The following is a 13,033-nucleotide window of genomic DNA, read 5'->3' as shown; positions in this document are numbered from 1 at the left end:
TATAATCATTTCTTAATTTTGAAATGAGTTGATCTAGTCCTTCCCATTCTAAGAAATAGCTTGTTATTTTGATTGATGTTATGTAGAATCTAAATACTCTCTTGGAAAGTGTTGACATTTTTTATTCTCTTTTCTTGATCTCAATGTGATCTGGGAATTCTGGTGTGAGACCTTCTTTGTACCTCAGTTTCTTCATATGTAAAATGAAGAGATTGGGTTCAGTGGCCTCCAATGACTCTTCTAGTTCTGTCTTAATGATCCTGTGGGTCTCTGGGTTTTTGGGATAGGTGGGACAAAATGTCATAGGCCCCAATTCTTTTAATAAATGTATTCCTTTATTTTTCAGTCTTGATTTTTTACCTCAAACAATTCAGTGTAAATAATATTTGCAAAATGAACATAACATTATTAAAAGCCTTGGTAGAAACACCTTTGTCACCTTAAAAATTAACTTCCATTTTTCTGTTGACTTTCATTAAATATAAATTAATTTTTATTGGCAGGGAATCTTAAGCCTTGAATATTGCGTGGGCATCATTGGTGGAAAACCCAAGCAATCATATTACTTCGCTGGATTTCAAGGTTAGTGATTTAATAAGATTATGTTTCTTCACAATTTTCTTTAAAAACCCAGTAAGTTAATATGGGATCACTTGGAAACAAGATGATTAAACTAGCAAAACGAGAGCCTTATTAATTCATCAGCTCACTCAAGCCCACTCATTTGTCATTTGCCCCATGAAGTAATTGGATTCTGTAAAATGTATGTTTAATTTCAGTAGTTGCATAAACAAGGAAGAATTGATGGCTTTCCCAAACTTTGGAAGCTGTTGCCGTTCCAGTCTGATGGTTGTTCTTTACGGATCCACTTTTTAGCAGTTTTTAGTGGTGCGGGTTGATGTTAAAATGACAAGCACTACGAGCTCCCTGTCAGGATAATGTAGCGCAATACATTTTTCATATACAAACTCTGGAATATAATTGTGTGTTTGTAAAAGTAATTTTATCACCAAAAATTAAGTGACAGTCTCATCACTTTATAAAAATTCTGCTTATACAAGCATATTTGATTATGCAGAAGTTAATCTGTCCTGTGAAAACCTATGTTTCAGCCAATGAATATCAGTCTGGCAAGCTGGTTCTTGTAGGAGGCTTAAAAAAAACTGTTCTACATAGAAATTGGATTGTAAGCAGTGTAATAATAAGGTGTTTTGTGAATCACTTGTCTTCTGTTTTGTCCTTGTAGATGACAGTTTGATATACATGGACCCTCATTACTGCCAGTCTTTTGTAGACGTCAGCATAAAGGATTTCCCTCTTGAGGTACTACAGCTAAGGAGTTGGTCCTGTTTTCCTTCCATATGAATCAAATGCTAATTATTTAGAAATGTGCCAGGAAGTGGTGCTTCTATGGCATTAGGGTTACCTCTCCTAAGTGCTGTTTTACTCCTTGTAAGACCATCATAAACAAAAATGGCCAGAGGTTAAATGCTTGGTGCAGAATTTTAATTTATGATATGCTTAAGACTTCATTTATCTCTGTCTCTTTCTTGTGGATACCAGAACCTCCCTGCTCCCCCACCTCCCCCCAATCCCTTAATACAAATGATCAAGACTCCAAGTAATTTTCTTGAAGACAGCTGGGTTGTACCAAAGACCTTACAGGATTAGGCAGATTTAAGGAGGAATAAAAAAGGAAAAACATAAAGAGAGCAAAAAGTGGGGAAGGTCTGGGGTGATAGAGTGAGGGAGGAAAATGTACCGTGTGAGGGGGACAGGCATGTCAGTTTCACTAGTTTTAAGTATACTATGTTAATTATGATTTGATTTCTTCTTAAAAGGAATTTTCAAGGTTTTTAAATTGTTGGCTTTAGTTGTTTGCTCTAGTCTAAGGGTTCTTTGTCTTTTTGTGTGACCTGGACTTCTTTGTTGGGGAGTCTCAAGAAGCCAAGTAATATTTTTAGATGCATAAAATCAAATTCACAAAGGAAACCAATTCTATTGAAGTGATTATCCAAATATTTAAAAAGGAAATCCAAAGTAAGAATTCATGCTCTCTAGTATTTTTAATGCCTCTATCATTCTCTCTAGTACCATGAATTAGAAATTTTAGTTTATGTAAATGAAGCACATGGTTATGGTTCTCTTCAGAGTGGCTACTATTAGGATTTGAAAACATTTTTTAAAACAAATTTTATTAATTTTTAAAATAGTAATGAATTTTCCCCAACATCCTTTTCTGTTCCTCCTCCCAGAAAACCAACTTATATAACAAATAACATTTTTGAGGAAAAAAGTCAGCAAAACTGATCAATACATTTAAAAAATTCTAAAACTGTGTGCAATATCCCACAAGCTAGGGATCTATCTCTCCCACCAACAGAGCGGTGTCTTCTCAGATCACTTTCAGAGTTGAACTTATTCTTGGAAATTTTGCAGCATTCTCTTTGGACTGCTTTGTGGTTGCTCTCCGTTTACATTGCTGAAGTCATTATATTCTGGCTCCAGTAGGTGGCTTGTTTTTTTAAAATTCTTTTTAACCATGTTATCTGAATGGATTAATAAATTTCAGGGGCCTGGTGTGAAGCTAGAAAGGGTATATTTGTTGCTGATGGCTTGGTGAGGTTTGTGCTTGACTGGTTGGGTTTTCTACAGCATCTTTTATTCTTTCAAAAATGAGGTGTTTTTTTTTTCCTTAGGTTTTTGCAAGGCAATGGGGTTAAGTGGCTTGCCCAAGGCCACACAGCTAGGTGATTAGTAAGTGTCTGAGGGCAGATTTGAACTCAGGTCCTCCTGACTCCAGGGCTGGTACTCTATCCACCGTGTCACCTAGCTGCCCTGGGTTTTTTTTTTTAAGCCTTGTTTTCACCCTCAAAACCACCACCCTGGGCATCTAGGTGGTGCGGTGTATAGAACACCAGCCCTGGAGTCAGGAGTACCTAGTTCAAATCTGACCTCAGACACTTAATAATCACCTAGCTGTGTGACCTGGCAAGCCAATTAACCCCATTTAACCCCATTGCCTTGCAAAAAAAACCACCTAAAAATATGAAAAAAACCTACCACCCCATCAGCACCATCCCTTGTGAGAAAGAAGTGAAACAATTTTGCATCTTAATCATGTCAGACTGTGAGCCTACTTACATAGCTGTGGTCTACTTTCCTTTAAGAGAAGAGAATCTTAACAATTCTCTGGAGGCTGTTCTGGTTATTGTATTGATCAGAGTTTTGATGTTTTAATTTTGTTTTCTTTTTTATTAATTTTTTTTAATCAAAAGAAATTCACCTTTTCTATCTCCCATGTTCCATCTTACCTCCAGCTTGAGGACAGGAAAAAAAACCCAACCCCAAAACCTCTTTTGTAGATGTGTATTCTCAGGCGAAACTTACAATAGCCATGTCCAAAAAACATAGGTCTTGGTCTGCACCCTGAGTGAGTAGCATGTTTAATCCTGAAGCCTCTTGAATCTGATCATTCCATTGATCAGAGTTCCAAAGTCTTTTAAAGTTGTGCATCTTTCCAATATTATTGTTATTATATAAATTGTTCTTCTGGTTCTGCTGACCTAACTGTTTATCAGTTCATTCATGTCTTCCCAGATTTCTCTGAAACCATCCCTTTACTCACTTCTTACAATGCCAGATTCCATCCCATTATATTACATTCCTTGTTTGACTGTTTCCTGATTGATGGGCCCCTCCTCAGTTTCCAAATGTTTTCTACCACACCAAGAATTGTTATAAATATTTTTATATATCCTTTAGAGTTAATTTTCTTTAGAGCTATTCCCTCCTTTAATCTGCTTACTCTTTTTTCTCCCCTTTTATTTGTTTCTGTCTTAAATAAAAAAGGTATTCTTTTCCTAACTATGTGAATGTGTTTGTATATTTTTCTCCTTTGACCAATTCAGATGAATTAGATTCAGTCTATCCACCAATCCCTACACCATTTCCTCCTTTATTGTATATAATTCTTTTGTGCAGTTAGGTGATTATTTTCCCCATCTTTCCTCTCCCTTCTACAAGTTCTCCCTCTAAGTGTATTTCTCTTCTTTTCCCCTTCCATTCTTCATCTGAGATCATAATAACGCATCACTCCTAGGCCCTCTATCATATTAGTCTTCTTCTAAACCCCAATAAAGATGGAGTTCAGAGGTGACATATGTATCATCTCATAAACATTTATCTTTGCATAATCTTTTATGATTACTTACTTTTGCTTCACTTTCTTGTGTTTCTCTTGACTCCTGTGTTTGTCCTTCAAAGTTGCCATGCACTCTGATCTTTTTCATCCGGAATGCTTAGAAATCTTCTGTTTTCATTGAAGTTCCATTTTTTTTTTTTTTGTTGGTACTTGAATCCTTTCTTTTTGGCTGCTTGTGGTATTTTTTTTTCTTTAACCTGGAAGCTCTGAATGTCATCTGTTATGTTCCTGGGAGTTTTCATTTTGGGATTTCTTTCAGGGAGCGGCTGCTATTTTTATTTTATCCTCTAGTTCCAAGATTCTTGAAATGCAATATCCAGACTCTTTTGTTGATCATGGTGTTCAGGTAGCTTAATATTTCTTAAATTATATGTACAATTATTGTGGGGCAGCTAGGATAGAGTACCGGCCTTGGAGTCAGGAGGCCCTGAGTTCAAATCCACTTAATAATTGCCTAGCTGTGTGACTTTGGGCAAATCACTTAACCCCATTGCCTTAAATAAATTAAATTAAAAAAATATTTATATGTACACACACACATACATACACACATATACATGTACATATATTTTTTTCAATCTTTTGACTTTGTTTTAATATTGCCTTTCTCATAGAATCTGTAACTTCTGTTGGGTTATCTAATTTACAAGGAGTTGTTTGGGTCAAGTTTTGTATTTTATAGTACTAAACTGTCAATTTGCTTTTTAATTCTTTCTTCCATAGTTCTAATTCCTTTTCTTTTCTTCAGTCTTCTCATTTCATTTATAAGTTTTTTAGCTCTTTTAAAAAAACCATCAAAACAACTCTTGCTTCATCTCTTGTAGGAATATGAGTTGAGTTTGTGTCCCAATTGAGTTTGTCTTGGAGGGTTTGCTTGCAGATGTTTTGGAGCTGTTCTCTTCTTCTGGGTTGATGTCTTAACTTCCTCATCACCACAATAGATTTTTATGTTAGGGATTTCTTTTTTTTTTATTTGTTTGCTTGTTCTACTAGCCTCCCTCCTGACTTTGGTCTTTTGGTTAGGGCCAGACTGTGAGTTTTGATCCAGATGTTGATTTCTTGGTAGGAGTGGGGGAGGGCTAAGAGAGAAAGGTCATGATTCCTCCATTGTAGGTAGTGAGTTTAAAATGTCTACTGGACATCCATTTTAAAGAGATGTGAGATTGGAGGACAGCAGAGAGATTGGGGCAGAATCCTCAGTGCAGAGATGGTCCTTAAATCCTTGAGAGCTGGAGAGAAAGGAGAAGGGAAGAGGGTCCAGAAGAGAAACTCCTATCTTTGGGGCCATCTGTGCCTTCGGGGAGCAGGCTCAGGTTACCAGGTTACATCCCATGGTGTGCCCTCTTCCCTGGTTCCTATGATCATCCAGACCAGACTTGAAGGGAAGAGGAAGCTCTGAAAGGTCTGAGGAGGGGTGTAAAATTCTGGGGAGAACCCAGTCTTGGGGACATAAGGCTGCTGGTGAAGAGGAGTCAGTGGTGGGGAACCAGAGCAGGGGCAACGCTGATGTAGACAAGTCTGTGTTGAGTCATCTGATCCATTGTTGGGGACCACATGTCCTTTAGGTGGCAACATCTGAGTTTTCCCCAAGTTCTGAGAGATGATGAACATATGGGAGCAGGTGACTTCTTGTCCTGCATCTGTGCCCTAACTGGATGGTCATCTCCTCCAGTCCTTAGTTCCAGGGCTGAACATTGATGAGTCTGGAGCTGGGACTTTTTGTTTACATGCCAACTCTCCCCTTCCAGCTGTGTGGTCACTTCTGTGGTCACCTTGCCTTCCCTGAGCCTTCAGCCTCTTCATCAATACAAGGATGAGGACCATCCTTCCACTACCTGTTTCATGGACTTGTTGTGAACCTGAGGATGCTGCATTAATCGAATTAATATTCTTTTCCAAAGGACAGTGGGAGTGAATATTGCCGGACACTTGTGATAGAAGTAGATGAGGAAGCAGATGCCCACACTAGCTAGTAAAAATGATAAATGTCAACGACATTCCAGAGAATTGAAACCATTGCAGCTTGGGGCGTGCAAATGGGCCTGCTTTCCAGAGGATTCTTAGAAAGTTTCCTACTAATCAGTTGTATAATATAGTAATAAAAATATACTTATTTGAATGGGAGGGTGACTTTTTTTAAAAGGACAATCAGGCGAGGTCCCTCTTTGTAGAAGCTGTTCAAATCCGGGGTGACTTTTAATATTAATTTTTCAATTAAAAAAAAAGCATTACAGCAGGGGGTTATATCATAGACATTAGTCCTCTTAAAATGTGAGATAGAAGCATTTAAAAATGGAAACCTTTTAGAACCTAACTGTTAGTGTATTAATCCATCTTGATTTATCAATGTAAGTTGGCAGCCCACTACTGTAGGGTTGTATTTAAACACAATGTGGTGTTTTATATGGTTGATTGGACAATATTTTGAGAACTGATTTGACCTGTAATAAGCAGAAATCAATCTGAATTATAAATTGGTACATTTCTCTTTGAGTTCAGAATCTGCTTGAATATTCCAGGGATGAGCAGCAACCTGGACCAAGGCAGGGCATCAGAAGCCAGGCCATGGATCTGTTGTCTGCAAGGTGGATGATGTGAAAGGGGGAGTCTGAAATAGGGAGAGCCGGCAGGCATTTTTACCCCTTCCTCCCTCCTCCCTCCCTCCCTTCTTCCACTGGCATTGCTCTGGGGTCCACTGTCCAGGAAGACCTCCCTTTGCTAAGACAGGGTGAGCACCAGGCATTGCCAACTGGTTCTGCACTGAGTCCCTTACACTGGACATCTCCCCCTCCTCTCATTGCTGCCTTGTGGTCAGACACCATTGAGGACAGTTGACTGTTGCAAGTCAGGCCTCGTTGCCTGCCTGGCAGAGAGTGAGGGTCAAGGCCGGCAATGTCTTTGGCATGAGGCACTTCGGGAGGGGTGGCCCCTTCTTGGCAGATCAGACTCAGAGGGACTTTCTTGGAGGCAGCAGGAAGTTCAGTAATTGCCCAGGGTCTTGGACCCGTGTCTTCTTGGCCTCCCCCCATGAATGGTGGCTTCTTCAGGAATCTGTAGACAGGAAAGATGATTCAAGGGAAAGGCCCGAGGACTGGCCCTCCAGCGAGTAGTACAGGTGGTGATGTCCATGGCAGATTTGGTGTGAGAAAGACTGATGCCAAGCTGGGTATTTTTTAAAGTTTTTTTTGTAAGGTAAATGGGGTTAAGTGGCTTGCCCAAGGCCACACAGCTAGGTCATTATTAAGTGTCTGAGACCGGATTTGAACCCAGGTACTCCTGACTCCAGGGCCGGTGCTTTATCCGCTGTGCTACCTAGCTGCCCTGCTGGGTATTTTCTTTCGAAAGGTTGGTGGTGCCAGGAAGTAAATGTGGAAGTGTGGAGTGGAGCTCTTAAGGGAATTCTACTCACCTTTTCGACTTGGGCTTTTAGCAGTTTTCACAGTAAGAATGATGGGACCTGTGAGAGCACTTCCCCTGAGGAGCCCCCCACCCCCCCAGTCTTTCCTGGGCCTCTGGAGAAGCCTCTCGGCTTCCAGGAGAGCAGACTCAGGTTGAACAGCCCAGAGGCCATCTTGACGCAACTTCCTGCTGGCATGGGTCTCTGTTGCCATCTTTTGGTGAGGCATGTGACCAAAGTCTTAACAAACAACAGATGGAGTTTAACCCAAAGAAGCGCTTTGTGTTTGTGATAAGTGTTAGACTGAGAAAGGTAGTGGAGCTCAGGACCCTCCTTAGGAGCCCCCCCCCCCCCCCCCCCAGCTAGTGTAGGCCAGAGAGTCCTCTATTATGGGCTGGCCAAGAACCAGGCATTCAAACATTTTAATATTAAGCAGTCCCCACCAAGTGGGTGAGGTCTTGTTGCCCCTTGAAGTTATGCCTTTAGATCCAGCCCAGGTTCATTCTGGACTCGGTTAAGGGAAATGAACTTGGTTTTTTTAGGAAACGTTATCTATACTTTAACATTTAGTGTTCAGAATGATTTCAGAGAGTCAGAACAGAAGACTGTGTAGTGAAGACTGATGGAGTCAGAACCAAATTCAGATTTTTGGGTCTGACACTCAGGAAATTGAGGCAGCAAATGTTGTCCCCTTGCCAAGCTGCGGCACCCCCTAAAAGAGGATCTCCTACACAGCCCCAGTCCAGGGCAGAAGCAGAGTCTATGCCATTGCCCACTGCCCACCAAAACCGTCTCCCATGGACTCCCGTCCCTTGGGGCCTGGGCAGAGAAGAGATGCAGCCTGAAGGGATGCGGTTCTCTTAGAGGGTCTGGACTTTCTCAGCTGCTTGTAAGCTCTGGGGAAGAGCTTGGCCTTCCTTGTGTGAGAACTGGGGGTTGAGGGAAAGGAGTCGGTTTCCTGAGGACCAGGAATATCATGTGGACTCATTAAATAAAGCCATTAATAAATTAGGTGCTGTCAAGAGGTTTTGTTTTATGTCTGCCTTTATGCTTGATGTGAAGGCTTTTACAATCTTCTGGCTTTGGATCGTGATTGGATCTTGTTTGTACCTCTCATCAACTAACTTGGTTGTGATTTCAATACAGGGCATACCCTAAATTTTAGTGCAGCCTTCAACTATTGATGCTGAAAACTGCACTAGGACTTCTGGGTTGTCCTGTCCTAGATTTGTTCTGTGAGCAAGGCTCTCCTTGATGGGAAGTGGAGGAAGAATCTGGGGAGAAAGAAGATGAGGAAAAGAGGGAAGAAGGGGGGAGGATTGAAAGGAGGAAGAAGATGGAGAGGAGAAGGGGAAGGAAGAGGAAGAAGGGGAGGAGGGAGAGGAAAAAGAAGGGAGAGGAAGGAGGGGAGAGGAGAAGGGTTTTCTAGGCAATGGGGCGAGAGCTGGAGTAGGGTGCTGAGCAGTAGCAATAGGGAAAGGCTTAGGACTGCAAACTTTTTTGAGGGGGGATCCATTTGCCTTATCTCCAAAATGGCACTAATAATTAATAATGAATGAAGCAGATTTGTGAGGAATGAATATTCAGACAATGTCAGTGCTGTAGTTCTGTGCTTTGCAGAGGACAGGACAGAAATGTTTGTGTTCTTGAATTTAAGTCTGGGAAGTGGGAAGCACAGGCATGTTAACCATCCCAAATCCTGGTTCCCATAATGCAGAGCCCCTAAAAAGAAAATCGTGATTGCTTTAATCTCCTAAAGGTTTTTTTTTTCATTGCAGTCATTTCATTGTCCTTCCCCCAAAAAGATGTCATTCAGAAAAATGGATCCTAGTTGTACAGTAGGATTTTACTGTAGAAACACCCAAGACTTTGAGCGAGCTTCGGAAGAAATCACAAAGGTAACGATGAACCTTTGTTTGGTATGTGGGCAATCATGTTCTAAATGCTGCCGCAACAGCAGCAAATGGGGTTCTTTTTAAGGGTCACTTATTAAAAGATGACCACCTCTGCACTTGAGAAATTTTATCTTATTGAACTCTCTTTCTCTCTCTCTCTCTCTCTCTCTCTCTCTCTCTCTCTCTCCACACACACACACACACACACACACACGCACACGTGTGCATGCAAATACATGCACAAACATGGGCACACACATGTATTAACGATATGATTGAATTGGTGAATTGGAAATAGCAAATGGAGCAGTCCCGCCACCTGGGGTGACCAGCTGGCACCAGGACCACTAGGTGGCACTGTTGAATAAGAGTACTCCTGCCTGCTGCTGCCACCTTCTCCAAGCAATTAGATTATGTTCTATTTGAAGAGGATTTTAAAAGGGCAATCCCTTAGGGGGAGAAGAAAAAATTAATGAAGGATTTGATCAAACCAAAATTGTGCATTATTTCTTGTTAGTCTAAGTGCTTCTTTGATTTTTAAAAGAGAAAATGGTATTTTTGGATTCTGCAGAACTAAGTAGTATTGTTACCTTCCAGTAAACTTCCCGAATCCAATCTGTTTATTTCATTTGAAGGATATTTGAAATAGGTTTACCTAACTTCTTCTCGTTCTCTTTAAACTTGTCCATTCTTCTGTTTTTTTCTAAGTCTTGCTGCAAATTTCCTACACTGTAATGGCCATAGATAATGCTTCTGCGACCGAACATCCAGAGATTAGCTCAGCAGGCCAGGGCTGGAGAACCGTGGGCTCCCTTGTCATTCTAAGCTAGGTTCTGGGCCCGGCTTTTTGAAAAAAAAAAACACAATGATGTTCCTAAACTCGAGCTAGATACAGTGATCAGGAGCTTATGGCTAATTTTTATTGCTGATTAATTTTTAATCTGACAAAATGACTCCAAGGATGCAACACCATTTTTCAACAATGAAAAAAATCAAATGATTAAAGTTAAATCAAAAGTTTCCTGTAAGCTATGTTTAGTTTACATGATCTGCCATGTAAAAGAAGAAATTTAACTGGATCATGACAGAAAAATGAATGAGGAGAAGAGAAAATGAGCTATGTGAGAACTTTTTCTTCTGCTTCATTTTTCAGTTGTCTTCCTTTTCAGTCTCTCTTTTTTGAACATGGCAGGCATTGAACACTGAAATGTCTAATTTCCTGGTTCTGGTGTCTACTATTTGACAGTAGTAGATAGAGCCTCTACTGAAAACTATTAGTCAATGGAATGGGGCCTTTTTGGTCTTGATAAACTTGTAAAGCAAGTGCTAAGTCAGAAACACTTATATAAGGGTAATGATGATAACAGAGCTAACTTTCTTTCTTTCTTTTTTTGAATTATAAAGGTTTTATTTATTTTGAGTTTTACAATTTTCCCCCCAATCTTACTTCCCTCTCCCCATCCCCCACAGAAGGCAATTTGCCAATCTTTACATTGTTTTCATGGTATGCCTTGATCCAAATTGAATGTGATGAGAGAGAAATCATATCCTTAAGGAAGAAAAATAAAGTAAAAGAGATAGCAAGATCAGACAATAAGATATCAGTTTTTTTCCCCCTAAATTAAAGGTAATAGTCCTTGGTCTTTGTTCAAACTCCACAGTTCTTTCTCTGGATACAGATGGTATTCTCCATCGCAGACAGCCCCTAATTTTTCCTGATGGTTGCACTGATGGAATGAGCAAGTCCATCAAGGTTGATCATCACCCCCATGCTACCATCAGGGTGTACAATGTTCTTCTGGTTCTGCTCATCTCACTCAGCATCAGTTCATGCAAATACTTCCAGGCTTCCCTGAATTCCCATCCCTCCTGGTTTCTAATAGAACAATAGTGTTCCATGACATGCATATACCACAGTTTGTTAAGCCATTCTCCAATTGAAGGACGTTCACTTAATTTCCAATTCTTTGCCACTACAAACAGGGCTGCAAAGTTAGCATTTCTATAGTGCTTCATGTTCTCAAATTGCTTTTCAAATATTTTCTACTTTATCCCCCCACAACCCTAGGAGGTAGGAGCCATTATTATTACTCTCTACAGATGAGGAAAATAAGGCAGAGTGGAAGGACTTGTCCAGGGTCCCATGACTAATGTGTGTCAGAGGCTGGATTGAAGCTCAAGCCTTCTGGACTCCGGGCCCTGGGCTCTGGGTAGTGCGGCACCTCTCTGCTGCCAGTGAAGATGCCAGTATCTATAGAGGGCCACTGGAAAGGATGCCTTTCACAGGACAGACTCCAGCTTTCAGTATCTTACAGGGATCTTTGCAGCCCTTGGCACGGAAAGCAAGCGGGTGAAGTCACAACAACCCTGTGTGCTGTGTGGCTTGGCTTTTTTTCAGAAGACAAACATACACATATTATATATAGTTATATATATATATATATATATATATGTATATATATATACAGATGGATAGATATAGATAGATATAGATATATATCTATATATAGATCTACACACACACACACACACACACACACAGAGAGAGAGAGAGAGAGAGAGAGAGAGAGGTGTTTTTTCCTTTAACTCCCTACCTCACTTGAGAAATGTACCACAAAATGAAAAGAGCCCTGGACTTGGATTCAGAAGGCCTGGGTCAAAGAGTGTGAGTCCTCCTGTCCCTTACTAGGCCTTATCTTCAGTTTGTTCACCTTTAAAAAGGGGTTAATGATCTCTGTTGTCTCTACCACATAGGAAATTTTATGGATCAAATGAAATGATATTTGTACGAAAGTTTTGAAATCTATGAAACACTCCTTAACTGGGGTAGACTGGCAGAGTGCTCTGTGTGTGGTGGCTAAGAGTCTTTCCTGGGAAAGCCCCTCATACATCCCTCCTGTTCTCTCAGCTACCATGTCCTAATCTGTAAAGTGATGGGTTGGGTTCAATGACCCTATCTGTTATTCTGTGACATATAGCAAAACGCATAGTGGATGTTTTCAAGACCATACAACAGACTTTTATTTAATTTCTTGGGTAGAAAAAAGAAACTCGATGTGAGAATTAACTGTGTACTCTGGTTCTCTCCTTTTTTACTCAGAGATCATGCTATAAAGCCCATAGCCTAAGAGGCTTTAATAAGCCAGCAGTTATGGTCTTTCTAGAGGGGAAAGCTTTGGATTATATCACTTTTTATTTTTTTCTTTAATTAATTTATTCTTATTTTGTACAAATAATGTTTTTTTATACATTACTAAAATATTCTTGTTTAAGAGTAAACGTAATGCCCCCTCCCCCCAAGAAAATATAGACCCACATAAGTGATAAAGGGAAGAGAAAAAAATTAAAATTAAAACAAAAAAATAATAATTGTAGGTATGGTCAGGTGGTGCAGTGAACAGAGCACCAGCCCTGGAACCAGGAGTACCCAAGTCCAAATCTGTCCCCAGATACCCAACAATCACCCAGTTGTGTGACCCCATGTAAGCCACCCCAATCCCATTGCCCTACAAAAAACAAAAAAAAAAGATCCAAAAT

General features: G+C 40.3%; 1 protein-coding gene across 4 annotated transcripts in view; it reads left to right on the top strand.

Moving 5' to 3' along the window:
* Nucleotides 1-13,033, top strand: part of ATG4C (autophagy related 4C cysteine peptidase) — an 81,123-nt gene that overhangs the window by 54,972 nt on the left and 13,118 nt on the right. For 3 of the 4 annotated variants that reach the window (XM_074221269.1, XM_074221270.1, XM_074221268.1), the window contains exons 9-11: nucleotides 504-582; nucleotides 1,247-1,323; nucleotides 9,380-9,499. In XM_074221269.1, coding sequence (XP_074077370.1) covers nucleotides 504-582; nucleotides 1,247-1,323; nucleotides 9,380-9,499 — 276 coding nt within the window. The remainder of the gene's footprint in view (nucleotides 1-503; nucleotides 583-1,246; nucleotides 1,324-9,379; nucleotides 9,500-13,033) is intronic. The other variant, XM_074221271.1, reaches the window with a different exon arrangement.

This window comes from Macrotis lagotis, chromosome 2 (assembly GCF_037893015.1).
Source record: "Macrotis lagotis isolate mMagLag1 chromosome 2, bilby.v1.9.chrom.fasta, whole genome shotgun sequence".
Taxonomy (NCBI): domain Eukaryota; kingdom Metazoa; phylum Chordata; class Mammalia; order Peramelemorphia; family Peramelidae; genus Macrotis; species Macrotis lagotis.
This window is presented reverse-complemented; position numbering and strand designations above follow the sequence as displayed.